Here is a 14,229-nt window from a genome sequence, read left to right as displayed (position 1 = left end):
TCAATCCTTTCAAAGGATTGTTGAATATTTTTTAAAATAAAATGTCATTAAAAACATTCTCAAGTTTAATAACTAATTCAAAAAAGGCATATAAAAATGTTAAAAGTTGTTAAAGTTTTGAAAATGCCAAAATAAGTATTTTTTAATTTGGAAGTTCTAAAATAATTGGCTATATTCATTAACATTTAATATAGTATTGTTATACATATTATAAATACACTATTAAAAACAGTTGTGTATACAATATATGTACAATACATTGTACAATATAATTATGCAACATTAAAATGTATTCAATGTCGACAAAATTTAGAGTGACTCTTAATTAACGAAAATTCTAATTTCAAATTGTGATACACCTATATAATAATTGCTGATTTTATGCACGCAAGACAAAGAACGTAATTAATAGAATTCAGTGCTTTTATATGTGGAAAAACGAAAATTTCTTCCCAATTGGTCCTCACATAAACATTTAATGGTACAATAGTGAATCTGGAATACCACTTTCAAAAAAAGTAAAGTGTCACTTAAATTTAGGCCTTCTGTCCCCGTTAATTGCAATGCGAATGCTTGCACTGCCTCAATGAAGGCATGCTGAAGAACAACTTTTGATTTTACATAAAAGACAAAAAACTCACTTTTCAAGTTATTTCTCTAATGAATTTACTTTGGTTGGTGACAACGCTTTATGTGCTTTCCTAAACTATCTCTAAGAGCTCCTATAAGTTGATATTCTGAAAATATTTGAACCTATTTTCTCCGCTTTTTCTTCCTCTTTTATCAAGACTGCCAAATGTCCGTTTGTGTCAAACATTTTTCTGAAACTATGAGATTATTAATCTTTTTCTTTTGACCACCAATATAAGTTATTTCTCTAATGAATTTACTTTGGTTGGTGACAACGCTTTATGTGCTTTCCTAAACTATCTCTAAGAGCTCCTATATAAGAGCATTGATCACAAGGAAACTGCTTTTTATCGTGCTCCTTTTGTTTGTGTCGTCGCAGATTATACGGAACCGACGCTGTAAAATCACACTGATCACATGAGTATCTCACACCTTCGTGAAATCCCTTTTTATGAACTCTAACAGCAAACAAAGATTTGTAAGATTTGTCACAAATATCACAGAAATACCTCTTTCCTTCATGCACTCTTATTATGTGCATCTTTACTGCTGAAGGAACTGCTCCAACATAATCACATAAATCACAAGGATATTTTTGCTCATTATGGTGTCTTTCTGTATGCGTGGATAATGCACTGGAAGTATTGAAGGACATTGGGCATTTATCACATTGATACCGAATCCCTTCATGAACACTCTGCTTATGTTGATTTAAACTCGTGACAGATGTTGACTCGAATCCACACAACTCACACAGATGCTTCAGTCCCTCGTGTTTGATTTGTACGTGACGCTTCAAATCTGACGGATGCTTTGACTTGTGTTCACATTGAGTGCATGGATAGCTAATATTATCATGTTTCCTTCGTTTGTGTCTCTTCAAGGATTGATTATTTGGACCTTGATAATTACACTTGTCACAGGGAAGACTCTTCCCCTCATGGATACTTTCAATGTGCTCTTTTATAGTTTTAGAACTTAAATATACTTTGTCACAACGATTACAGGGATATTCTGTACGTGGTTGCTGAATTTTAATCTCAGCATGAACTCCCTTCATATGCCTCCTCAAAGATGCTTTCAATGTTCCAACATAACTACACTGATCACAGGAATATTCTATTTTTTCATGAATTTTTTCGATGTGCTCTTTTATTTGGTATGGAAAGGTTGCAGAAAATTCGCACTGGTCGCAATGATATTTTAATTTACTCCCGGAATGGCAATTAACTTGATGCCGCTTTTGTTTGTGTTGTTTCAATCCAAGTTCAGTTTTAAAAACTAAATCACACTCATCACATTTAAATCGACTCTTTAAATGTGCATTAGCCTTGTGCCGATTTAATGATCTGGCGTTATTAGCTAAATAGTTGCATTGATTACATTGATATTTTCCTTCTTGGTGCCTTGTTTTTTCTCCTTCTTGGTGCTTTGTTTTTTCTCCTTCTTGGTGTCTCGGTTCTTTTCCTTCTTGGTGTCTTGGTTCTTTTCCTTCTTGATGCCTTGTTTCCTTATGATACCTGAGACTCTCCTCATTACTAGATCTGTGGTTACAAAGATCGCATGAATAACTGGGAAAACTCTGATCAATCTCATCTTTTAGACTAATAGGAGAGTTTCTGATATCCTGATAAATAACTGTATGGAGATTGTCATCAAGAATGCTTCCCTGTTGTAATTTTGCAGCTTTCTTCTTATACATTCTTAAACTAACAGTTTGTTCTCCGACGTATTCCCAATCATCATCTGGAGGCTCAATCTTAGGCTCTGCATCGACCATATCTAAACAATTTATATTCAAAGTGTCTCTAAAAATAGAAGCTGTTGCCAGAGCCTTTATTTTTAAACAGATTTTTGGACATTAAAAATGTCTGATCTAATGATGCAAAAAAGCTTTGTTTCATGATCATAGCAATATTTTGTGACATATAAAATTATCAATGAAAAAGTTCGATTTAATTGTTTAACTGCATTAATATTTATGCAGATTTACACAGAGCAGTTTTATTCTGATATGCGCTTTGAGTCTTTTTGGCAACCACCGTCCTAAAAAAATGGTTTTGCAATGCCGTAATTTTATATATCACAACTTAACCAAGAGAGCGCTAACAAAGCGCCTACTTCTAGCGACAACCTTATGTAAATAGTTGTTATTTCATTTAGAATATTGTCATGATTTCTATTTATTTCTCCAGTCAAATATTAATAAATTAAACAGTATTTATTTCTAAACATGGAAAAAACTTGAAACATCATAAATCTAACTTTAATAAACGATTCCTATTTATTGTTCCTGCCAATTAATGCAGAAGAAATGTTATAAACCAAAACCAGATTTTTTTTTCTTGAACATAGGAAAAAATAGATTTTTTTGTCAATATTCTATAAACCTAAAGTTTTGTTCTCGTATCTTACAAACAATGCAACTTGCCATAGTATTATAGCCCATTTATATTTGTAAAACATTTTCGTAAACAATAACCAACGTAAATTATACATGTAAATCTTGTTAAAACTAATTATCCTAACGAAAATTAAAAATATTTTGCTTTAAAAAAATATTTTTAACATATAAAATTATCTATGAAAATTTTTTAATTAATTGAACAAGCTAAAATATCTTTGAATCGTTGTATTGAACAAGCTGAAATATCGTTGAATTGAACAAGCTGAAATATCGTTGTATTGAACAAGCTGAAATATCGTTGAATTGAACAAGCGAAATATCGTTGAATTGAACAAGCTGAAATATCGTTGAATTGAACAAGCTGATATATCGTTGTATTGAACAAGCTGAAATATCGTTGTATTGAACAAGCTGATATATCGTTGTATTGAACAAGCTGAAATATCGTTGAATTGAACAAGCGAAATATCGTTGAACTGAACAAGCTGAAATATTGTTGTATTGAACAAGCTGAAATATCGTTGAATTTAACAAGCGAAATATCGTTGAATTGAAAAAGCTGATATATCGTTGAATTGAACAAGCTGAAATATCGTTGAATTGAACAAGCTGATATATCGTTGAATTGAACAAGCTGAAATATCGTTGTATTGAACAAGCTGAAATATCGTTGAATTGAAAAAGCTGAAATATCATTGTATAGAACAAGCTGAAATATCGTTGAATTGAACAAGCTGAAATATCGTTGTATCGAACAAGCTGATATTTAATCTATATCTTCTGTCAACGTGGAAGTTTTGCTTAGTGGGCATAAAGGCGTTTAGAATATAACTTTATATAACTTGTTAGATTTTAGTGTAGGTTCACAAAAGCTTTAAAGGTTTAATTTTAATGGGACTGTTATTGTATTTTCAAATAANGCTTTTTCTTCCTCTTTTATCAAGACTGCCAAATGTCCGTTTGTGTCAAACATTTTTCTGAAACTATGAGATTATTAATCTTTTTCTTTTGACCACCAATACCGACCCATGATTCCCACAAATGCAGGATGTTAGTTTACTAACCACATGGGACAAGTTAGTAAAATGAATAGCTTCTGAACTCAGTCTAAAGAATTTTTTAAGACCTCCGTTGTCAAGACTCCTATTTCAACGGAAGCTGAGTGTTCCTGAATCTCTGGACGCTTGGTTTGAGTTCTCTGCTACCTAGCTCTGTCAGTCTCTCAGAGAAGTTTCTCTTTTTACGTACAATTGATCCTCAACAACCACGCCTTGGTTGTTCTGCTCCCCCTCCGACAACTCCGACGGAAGGACCCTGGACAGAATTGGAACCATCCTGATACTGATCTAACGTTCCTCCTCTAGATCAATTGCGGGTACTAATCCAGATTCCCATTCATTTGAGCAAATTGTTACTTGAAAAAGGATATTTAAAAAGACACATAAAAACCTCAACTCAACAAGCTCATTTTTAGTTCTCGTACCCGAGACTGTGGTGCATTCCAAACGGACTAAAGACTACAAACCTCCGGACAAATCAACATTGGAAGTGAGTTTTCTTTATATTAAAATTTAATGTTTTTAACCTGGAGAAAATGTGTCATTTAAGGCTAGCATTTTATTATTGTCATTAACTGAAATAAACCCTGGACTGATTTATTGTGTTTTCTGTCCTGTATAAACTGCACACCTGAAATATAAATAAGTATACAATTAGTGCTAATTAGGTGAGCCGAAGAGAAAGAGTGTATGCTCATTGCTCACTCTTATGATTGTAGCAAACTTGCCTGAACTCCAATAGGTAAAATAAGCTCAGGGGACCCTGCCATTAACAGTTCAAAAAATATCGCAAAAAAAAAACAGAAAAAGATGCATATTAAAACCTTTAAACGAAATTTACGTTTGATTTTAGACCTGTAAATGTACTTGATTTCTGAGATATCTCAAAAAATGGATTTGCGGAAAATTCCCTAAGTCAAGTCCGTAGCTGGGGGGGCAAGTGGGCACGTGCTCCCCCCCTTTCCCCCCGCCCCCCCGAAGGGGTGGCACAGGGGAGGCACACTTTCTGAGATAAAAAAAGAAGAAAATGAAAAATGTAAAGTAGGAAACGATAGAAGAAAGAAAGAATGAAAAAATCAGCATAAAATCTTATTTTTGTTACCAATATTATGTGTTCAGAATTTTTTTCTTCAAATTAAAGACAAATTGAGTGCTTCCTAAAATAAAACATTGGGGAAATTATTTTCTATCTTATCTTGTGAAATTAATATTTTATATTAATTATTTTATATTTTATATTAATTATTTTGTATTTTGAAAAGCCTTTTCTTCTCCCTTCTTTATTAGATTAATGATTCTAATGAACCATCGTACAGCAAAGTAACATGGAGACAAATTTAAATTATATACAAAATATGGCAAGGTTTCGGAAAAGCTGATTTTTTCAAATTTTAGTTTTGAGAAAACTCAAAATTGTTATGCTTGAGCTTTTTTGATCAAACCTTCAGTTTTCTCAAAAATATAATTTGAAAATACTCCCCTGCAAGCTTGAGGATAAGTACAAACATCTACTACTAAACCTGACATAATTTACTTTCCCTATATTAAAAACAAGTATTTACTATTCGTGATTAAAAAATTATCAGCAGTACATTTATATAAAGTTAAACTCAAATTTCAACATACTACATCTCCAGTTTTTTGTTTTGTTTTGATGCAAATACAGCTTCTCAATTACTAAATAGCGATTAAGGGAACGAAAACAGGCAAAACATCTATCTTATTAAACTGAAATATGTGATAACTTAAAAATCTAGTTTTTCGTCTCTTTTCACTAATTTTTACCCTTATTTTTTTCAGGTAAAAAAATTATGTTTTCAATCCTTTCAATGGTTTGTTGAATATTTTTTTTAATAAAATGTCATTGAAAACATTCTCAAGTTTAATTGGCAGTTAAAAAATAATTGACTAATGTTCATTAACATTCAATATAGTATTGTTATACATATTATAAATACACTATTAAAAACAGTTGTGTATACAATATATGTACATTGTACAATACATTGTGAATGTTTTGTACAGTATAATTATGCAACACTAATATTGTAACATACGTTTGAGCTTTAAAGGGACTGTCGACAAAATTTAGAGTGACTCTAAATTAACAAAAATATGTGCATTGCCGATTTCTAATTCTAATTGTGATCTCACTATATAAGTGAATTGCTGATTTTATGCACCTAAGACAAAGAACGTAATTAATAGAATTCAGCGCTTTTTATGTAGGAAATCTTCCCAATTGGTCCTCGGATAAACATTTTAATGGTACAATTGTGAATCTGGCATACCACTTTAAAAAAAGTAAAGTGTCACTTAAATTTAGGCCTTCTGTCCCCGTTAATTGCAATACGAATGCTTGCACTGCCTCAATGAAGGCATGCTGAAGAACAACTTTTGATTTTACATAAAATACAAAATACTCACATTTTAAGTTATTTCTCTAATGAATTTACTTTGGTTGGTGACAACGCTTTATGTGCTTTCCTAAACTATCTCTAAGAGCTCCTATATAAGAGCATTGATCACAAGGAAACTGCTTTTTATCATGCTCCTTTTGTTTGTGTCGTCGCAGATTATACGGAACCGACGCTGTAAAATCACACTGATCACATGAGTATCGTACACCTTCGTGAACTCCCTTTTTATGAACTCTAACATCAAACAAATTTTTGTAAGATTTGTCACAAATATCACAGAAATACCTCTTTCCTTCATGCACTCTTATCATGTGCATCTTTACTGCTGAAGGAACTGCTCCAACATAATCACATAAATCACAAGGAAATTTTTGCTCATTATGGTGTCTTGCCGTATGCCAGGATAATGCACTGGAAGTATTGAAGGACATGGGGCATTTATCACATTGATACCGAATCCCTTCATGAACACTCTGCTTGTGATTATTAAAACTCGTGACAGATGTTGACTCGAATCCACACAACTCACACAGATGCTTCAGTCCCTCGTGTTTGATTTGTACGTGACGCTTCAAAGCTGACGGATGCTTTGACTTGTGTTCACATTGAGTGCATGGAAAGCTAATATTATCATGTTTCCTTCGTTTGTGTCTCTTCAAGGATTGATTATTTGGACCTTGATAACTACACTTGTCACAGGGAAGACTCTTCCCCTCATGGATACTTTCAATGTGCTCTTTTATAGTTTTAGAACTTAAATATACTTTGTTACAACGATTACAGGGATATTCTGTACGTGGTTGCTGAATTTTAATCTCAGCATGAACTCCCTTCATATGCCTCCTCAAAGATGCTTTCAATGTTCCAACATAACTACACTGATCACAGGAATATTCTATTTTTTCATGAATTTTTTCGATGTGCTCTTTTATTTGGTATGGAAAGGTTGCAGAAAATTCGCACTGGTCGCAATGATATTTTAATTTACTCCCGGAATGGCAATTAACTTGATGCCGCTTTTGTTTGTGTTGTTTCAATCCAAGTTCCGTTTTAAAAACTAAATCACACTCATCACATTTAAATCGACTCTTTAAATGTGCATTAGCCTTGTGCCGATTTAATGATCTGGCGTTATTAGCTAAATAGTTGCATTGATTACATTGATATTTTCCTTCTTGGTGCCTTGTTTTTTCTCCTTCTTGGTGCTTAGTTTTTTCTCCTTCTTGGTGTCTCGGTTCTTTTCCTTCTTGGTGTCGTGGTTCTTTTCCTTCTTGATGCCTTGTTTCCTTATGATACCTGAGACTCTCCTCATTACTAGATCTGTGGTTACAAAGATCGCATAAATAACTGGGAAAACTCTGATCAATCTCATCTTTCAGACTAACAGGAGAGTTTCTGATATCCTGATAAATAACTGTATGGAGATTGTCATCAAGAATGCTTCCCTGTTGTAATTTTGTAGCTTTCTTCTTATACATTCTTAAACTAACAGTTTGTTCTCCGACGTATTCCCAATCATCATCTGGAGGCTCAATCTTAGGCTCTGCATCGACCATATCTAAACAATTTATATTCAAAGTGTCTCTAAAAATAGAAGCTGTTGCCAGAGCCTTTATTTTTAAACAGATTTTTGGACATTAAAGAGTCTGAGCTGAAAACTTTAGAATGAAATATCCAATTAGAAGATAACGTTGCTTCTCTGGAGTTTAAATTCATGTGGAGAACAAGCAATATTTAAACTGGATATTAAGAAAAAGAGTGGTTTAAGCCTTAATCCTGATATCCACCATTCTAAAGTTTTCAGCTCTGATCTAATGATGCAAAAAAAGCTTGTTTCATGATCATAGCAATATTTTGTGACATATAAAATTATCAATGAAAAAGTTCGATTTAATTGTTTAACTGCATAATATTTATGCAGATTTAAAGTTTCGGAAATCGTCTTAAAAATTATAACTTTTTAAAGTAATTGATGTCACAGCCTGAATTTCAACCGAATATACGTATTTTTGGATATTACAGCCTATCAAATCATTGCTTGGGAAATTTACACTGCATACAAGTGGAGTGATTTTTTTATATATCCCATATCCGTTATCTGAGACGATTTTTCTTATTATTTTATGGCTCACAAATATCTAAGAGGTCAGACTCATAATTTAAAACTTAGTCATATTGTTTACAAATTTGCTTTTTTTGCATTAAAAAACATATTATGTATTAAATCTGACAGAGTTATTGGCACACCGCCTCGCATGAAAAACCCCGAATCATTTGTTATTGAACAAGCTAAAATATCGTTGAAGGCCTATAATCTATATCTTCTGTCAACGTAGAAATTTTGCTTAGTGGGCATAAAAGTGTTTGAAACATACATGAAAAATTAAAATTAACTTAATAATTATTCAAAAATTAAAAATTAATTATTGAAAAATTAAAAATTAGTTAATAAAAAATTAATAAATTAAAAAGTTTTCTTAACTTGTTAGATTTTAGTGGAGGTTCGTGAAGCTTAAAGGTTTAATTTTAATTTTCAAATAAGCCTCCGTTTAAAGAAAATCCGGGGTTATATATTTTCAGCAATTCTCCCCCCATCCCCACCCCTATGCTCTGGAGAGAAAAAAACATTTTAACTAACTAAAAAAAGACCTAAACCCAAATTGCCTTCATTTTGCATTATAAAATCTGTTTTCCATAATTTAACAAATACACACATGCCTAAGATCTGAGAAGAAAAAAAAATCAAATGATTTTTTAAGAAATTATTTACCAAGAGACGACAATGATCAACTTACAACGGTAGCCTTTAAACCTTTATCTGATTGATAATGTGAAAGATATCGATGCTTTTTTAAACTTGAAAAGTTATGTCCTCCTTGTTTTTTGTTGCTAGAAATCCGCAAGTAATCCATGGATGTCTTTTTCATTCTGTATCAGACAAAGATTCTAAGGATATCGTTGTAAATCAGACATGGCAATGAAGGGTCAGTTAAGATAAAGACTACAGTCCGTTTAAAAATAGATTAATAAAACGATGCTTAAAACTCCTCAGTAGCCAAAATTCGGCCTAATTACCTGGATCTTTCTTTTCTATCAGAACCAATTCCATATTTTCTTCGAGTCCTAAAACAAAAACCCCAGTGAGTGTTAGGACTAACATTTTTAACCTTCAACTTTTATTTCTTTTATTGTATGTTACAACAATGTTTGTACTGTTTTTTAAATTTTGAATAAATACAATTCCTTCAAAGTACCTTATTTCAAGGGGTCATTTGTAATGGTTTAATAACCTTTGAACAACTTTAAAGCATAAATATTAATGCAAGTTATCAAATGGGGGGGGGGTGAAAAATCATATGATAATTTCAAATTGTACGCTTTTAGAAACCCCCCCCACCTTCCTATCATTTTTGTACATGGAGCTCAAATTATAACACATGTTCAACCGGCCCCAAAGCCTGTCCTAGCCTTAGCTCCGAAGCTTGTCCTAGCCTTGGCCCCGAAGCCTGTCCTAACCTCAGCCCCCTATCCTGTCCTAGCCGTAGCGCTCGGCCAAGAAATAATACAAATTAAATATTGTTAATTTTGTTGAAAAGTATTGGTCATGTAAAAGGGGGGGGGGGCTGGGGGCCAAAAATCGTACAATAGGAGAGACCCAATCATATACATGTCGCAAAAAATAAGTTGATATTCTGAAAATATTTGAACCTATTTTCTCCTCTTCATCTTCCTCTTTTATCAAGACTGCCAAATGTCCGTTTGTGTCAAACATTTTTCTCAGCTTTGCTAACTTCTGAATGTTTTGTAGGCAAAATTAGTCTGTGAGAACCAATTGGTAGAACAAATTCCCTGTAATAAAAAGTAATTGTAAATAATCTTTAAAAATTCATGAAAAGATTTCTTTCAAAATTCAAAATAAAATAGTTTATTTTAACTAATGGACAAAATCCGCGCTTCATCATATCAGAAACATATAATTTGATAATAATAAGATTAAATACATAATTTACCAAAGAATATGGTGAATTAGGAAGAAAGTGTGGAAAAACTTATAAATAAATTATGTTAACGAAAGTGGCGCGAATAGCGACTCCGACTTTGTTTCGGTTCTTGTAAAGTAAGTAAACCTAAACTAAATCAAAATGTACAGGTGTACGCTGAACTATAAATGTACACAATGAACTCTAGCTGTGTTTACTGTAAACTCCGAGAAGTTTCAAGCGCTCAATAACAATTTATACAGTAACAAATCTTTTACACATCTGCGCACGGTAAATATGCACGTTTTGTTACAAAATACTTTTTATATTTACCATTGTTCCCAAAAACTACACAAATTCGACATATTTTCTTGGGTAAACAAAGATAAACTATAATGTCGTCTTCTCCACAAATCCATTATATATTTACCCTGTTGACGTTTCGTAATGTTGTCTTTTGTAATGGATTAAATAGTTATTTAAAAACAAAACAAGGAAACCACTTTAGTTTTTCTATCTTGAAATATTCAATTCGTCCATAGTCTAATCATCACTTTGTAAGATGAAATATAACGACGATATCTTCCTCATTGTTACCCAGATAAATGTTCAAATGTTACTGTTGTTGATAGGACCTTTAATGGGTTGGTAACTTGAAATTACATCTATCAGTCCCTAAGAACATTTACTTTTACATTTGAAGTGTTCATGAAGAAGAAAATATTAATGGTAATGTTATATCGTCTATACGCAACATCCCCCCTACTGAACTTCTGACCTACTAACTTTCCGACCTATATTGCAATATCGGACCTACGCCAGCTGTAATTATTTTAGTATTATTTGAGGGTTAGGTTAGGTTAAGGCAATTTCTGGGCCTAGCGCTGCGGCTAGGACAGGATAGGGGGCCGAGCGCCCGGCTGACAGGCTAGGGGGCCGAGCGCTGCGGCGACAAGTCCATAGAGCAGCTGTAATACCACGTGCTAGTAGGTCGGATGTGTAGTATAGCGGATTTGGCGTAGGTCAGAAATTCTAAGTATGGCGGATATGTGTAGCTGTCGAAAAATACACCACCAGGCACCAATATTAATGTCTCATATACTTTTAAGCAAGTAACCTTGTGCTTTTTAACAGCAATAAATTATCTCATTACTTTTTCATTCAAGATCGAATTCTCTCTCTACCTGATTTAAATGAATTATTGAAAAATATAATGTCATAATATTTATTTAAAAATGTAATAGTTTTTACACACTCTGGGATCTTTGAGCGTAAGGAATTCATATGAACCAATTAAAGAGCCTTGATCCAAACTTTTTTCATTTTGGATCTGTTGGTATTGTAACCGCAGACTCTCTTATTCGTGGTTGGCTTGGCAGTTGGGATTCATACATGTTACTTTGTTTGGCAGTGGCACCGATGAACCTTCATTTGAACGTACATTTAGGGACATGAAAGTACACTTTATATGTCATTGTGAACTTTGACAAGTTTTTGTGTACGTGTACTACACTTCAGAAATGTGTACTGCATTTGGGGTGTTAAAAGATGTAAATACTAGCATTGAATATAAGAGATAAATTATAATATACAGAAAAATAAACACTCCCTTGCAGTAAACATTCTGAAGTTTTGAATTTTTTCTACAACTTGACATTAAACATCCAATTGTTAAAATAACAACATGGTTTATTTCTGCCCCTAATATCAATCAATCAACATTTGGGATTGATCAGATGGAATTATATGGAATATATTCAATTACAGGTAGGACTATATATATTTATATACCTACCTAATATATAAATCCTATAGCATCATTTTATTCTTACGCTGGGCAACGCTGGGTACTCCAGCTATAGTTCAATATTAAAACATGTTAAACTAGCTTAATTGTAACTTAACCACTAGTGTTCACTTTTTTTTATCAACCCCAGATTTTCGATCAAACAGTTTTTGATATTGTTATAATTTTATACAAAACTAGACATTTAAGGCCCATCTTATATTTCAACTTTTAATTGTGGCTTCATCTGTGAGAATCTTCTCTTTGTACAGTGATAACCAGAAAAATTTGGAATAGGAAGACGACATTGAAGCAATATTCAAAGTTTAATAGATGCTGTTTCCAGCAAATAGTTTCCGCATCATTTATAAAGTGAAATTGGCATAGCACACTACACAAATGCTGTGTATCGTAAGTCTTAACTTGAGTCTAAAATTCGTCTTTCTATTTTTCTGGTCCTCACCATAGATAATGATAGATTGCGCATAAGACGACATTTTTCATCTTGAAAGATATAAATGTACAGAGATGTTTTAAAGATATTCCTATTATATAGAATAACTAGGTCGGTTGTGAACATTGGCTGTTCTTATGTCATTGAGTCCTTGTGGTGTACATGAGTTCTGTTAAAGGAAATTTAAGTTAGTTTATTCCTTCTCATGTCCTTCTTCAGTTCACGTCAATATGATATATTGCTCATAACTTGATATTCTCAAAATAAAATTTACTCCTGAGTGGTTTAATAATTATAAATTAAAACACCAAACCACCCCGCTTATCATTGAAGTACACTTTGACCCCTAGAAGTATGAGTTCGCGGACTGTACAAATCTTGGTGATTTTGAGTACATAAGCTATCTATGTTTATTTATTTATCTATAGTTCTCATTGTACAATATAAAACATAAACAAAAAGAAGGTTGCGATTTTAATAATATTTTTTTGAGCATTGTCAAAATTTTACAAAAATCAAAAACTTTTGAACACGAATTTTTGTAATTTTGAGCATACAAAAACCTTCCTCTGGGGCCATGTGAGGTTCCACATGAAAATTTTGGGCCCGAACGGTTCAGCCGTTTTTGGATACAAACTGACAAACAGACAGACAGGCAAGCAAAGTATATATTTAGATGAAACTAAAACTAAAAATAAAATTTAGGTTACAAAATATTTATTTAGGGATCTTCCCTCACATTTATTTACTTACAATACATAGTATTGGTTACACCCCAACATACATTTAACATTTATTAAAGGGACTGTAAACGTAATTTTAAGTGAACATCCATACACAGATGGCAATGCCCGATTTACAACGGTCTGATCAAGTATGAATTAGTTATAAATGTTTACAATTTTGAAACCTTAATATTTTCAATTGTGAGTTCTATACAAAAGTGACTCTACTACAGGAAAGATTTAGGAATTATGGAGAATTATGGAGGGTAACTAGAAATTACGTATACAGTCCCTTTAAAGGTGCGATTTTATGATTAACATGTTAACAGTTAATTACTTTAATTTTATCTTAACAATATACTAGTAACCTTTTACCAGAATACCAGCAAACACACATACTTTCTTTTTAAATTGATTTCATAATTCATCTGGTTAATTTGGGCCCATCACCAAGCCAGGCAGAGTAATAAAACATACAACCGTTTTCCTGACTAGATTTTAATTTAAAAAATTCTGCCGGCCATAAATGGCACTTTATGTTTAGTTAGAAAAATATCACAAAAATATTTCTTCACAAATTTAGAAAACAAAATAATGATAAAGATACAAAAAAAAGACTAGGATATTTGTTTTTAAAAAATACTTTTCACCTTAGCTGCATATTTTAAAAAAATCTTCAGAATGAATAATAGAAAATGAATGAATTCGTTTACACAAATGAACATAAATAATATCCTGCAAAGCCAACATTTTGAAATGAATAACTAGA

The 14,229-nt window shown here is 32.4% G+C and overlaps 2 protein-coding genes and 1 long non-coding RNA gene across 5 annotated transcripts; all 3 read right to left on the bottom strand.

Annotated features, from left to right (window-relative positions):
• Positions 1-646: 646 nt before the first annotated feature.
• On the bottom strand, positions 647-10,629 carry LOC111705612 (zinc finger protein 62). 3 transcript variants are annotated; one of them, XM_023478210.1, is made up of 5 exons: positions 10,526-10,629; positions 10,224-10,364; positions 9,591-9,638; positions 6,592-8,073; positions 647-710 (listed from the first exon to the last, which is right to left on the bottom strand). In XM_023478210.1, exons 2-5 carry the CDS (start codon positions 10,285-10,287, stop codon positions 667-669), a joined length of 1,638 nt encoding a protein of 545 aa, XP_023333978.1. In that variant the 5' UTR covers positions 10,288-10,364; positions 10,526-10,629; the 3' UTR covers positions 647-666. The 3 variants fall into 3 exon arrangements, with proteins under 3 accessions (XP_023333978.1, XP_023333977.1, XP_023333976.1); XM_023478209.1 differs by lacking the exon at positions 647-710 and adding an exon at positions 4,638-4,726 and having other exon boundaries at positions 6,523-8,073; XM_023478208.1 differs by lacking the exon at positions 647-710 and having other exon boundaries at positions 5,360-8,073.
• LOC111705613 (zinc finger protein 595-like) lies at positions 859-2,445 on the bottom strand. The gene has a single exon (XM_023478211.1). It carries the CDS (start codon positions 2,408-2,410, stop codon positions 887-889), a length of 1,524 nt encoding a protein of 507 aa, XP_023333979.1. The 5' UTR covers positions 2,411-2,445; the 3' UTR covers positions 859-886.
• A 2,806-nt stretch (positions 10,630-13,435) lies between the features above and the next one.
• Positions 13,436-14,086, bottom strand: LOC111705614 (uncharacterized). Its single transcript, XR_002766055.1, has 2 exons — positions 13,742-14,086; positions 13,436-13,540 (listed from the first exon to the last, which is right to left on the bottom strand). It is a non-coding gene; the product is annotated as an uncharacterized LOC111705614 (long non-coding RNA).
• Between the last annotated feature and the right edge of the window lie 143 nt (positions 14,087-14,229).

The sequence above is a fragment of the Eurytemora carolleeae genome, unplaced genomic scaffold (genome assembly GCF_000591075.1).
Source record: "Eurytemora carolleeae unplaced genomic scaffold, Eaff_2.0 scaffold291, whole genome shotgun sequence".
Taxonomy (NCBI): domain Eukaryota; kingdom Metazoa; phylum Arthropoda; class Copepoda; order Calanoida; family Temoridae; genus Eurytemora; species Eurytemora carolleeae.
Note: the sequence above shows the minus strand (reverse complement) of the source record. Positions and strands in the feature narration are given on the sequence as shown.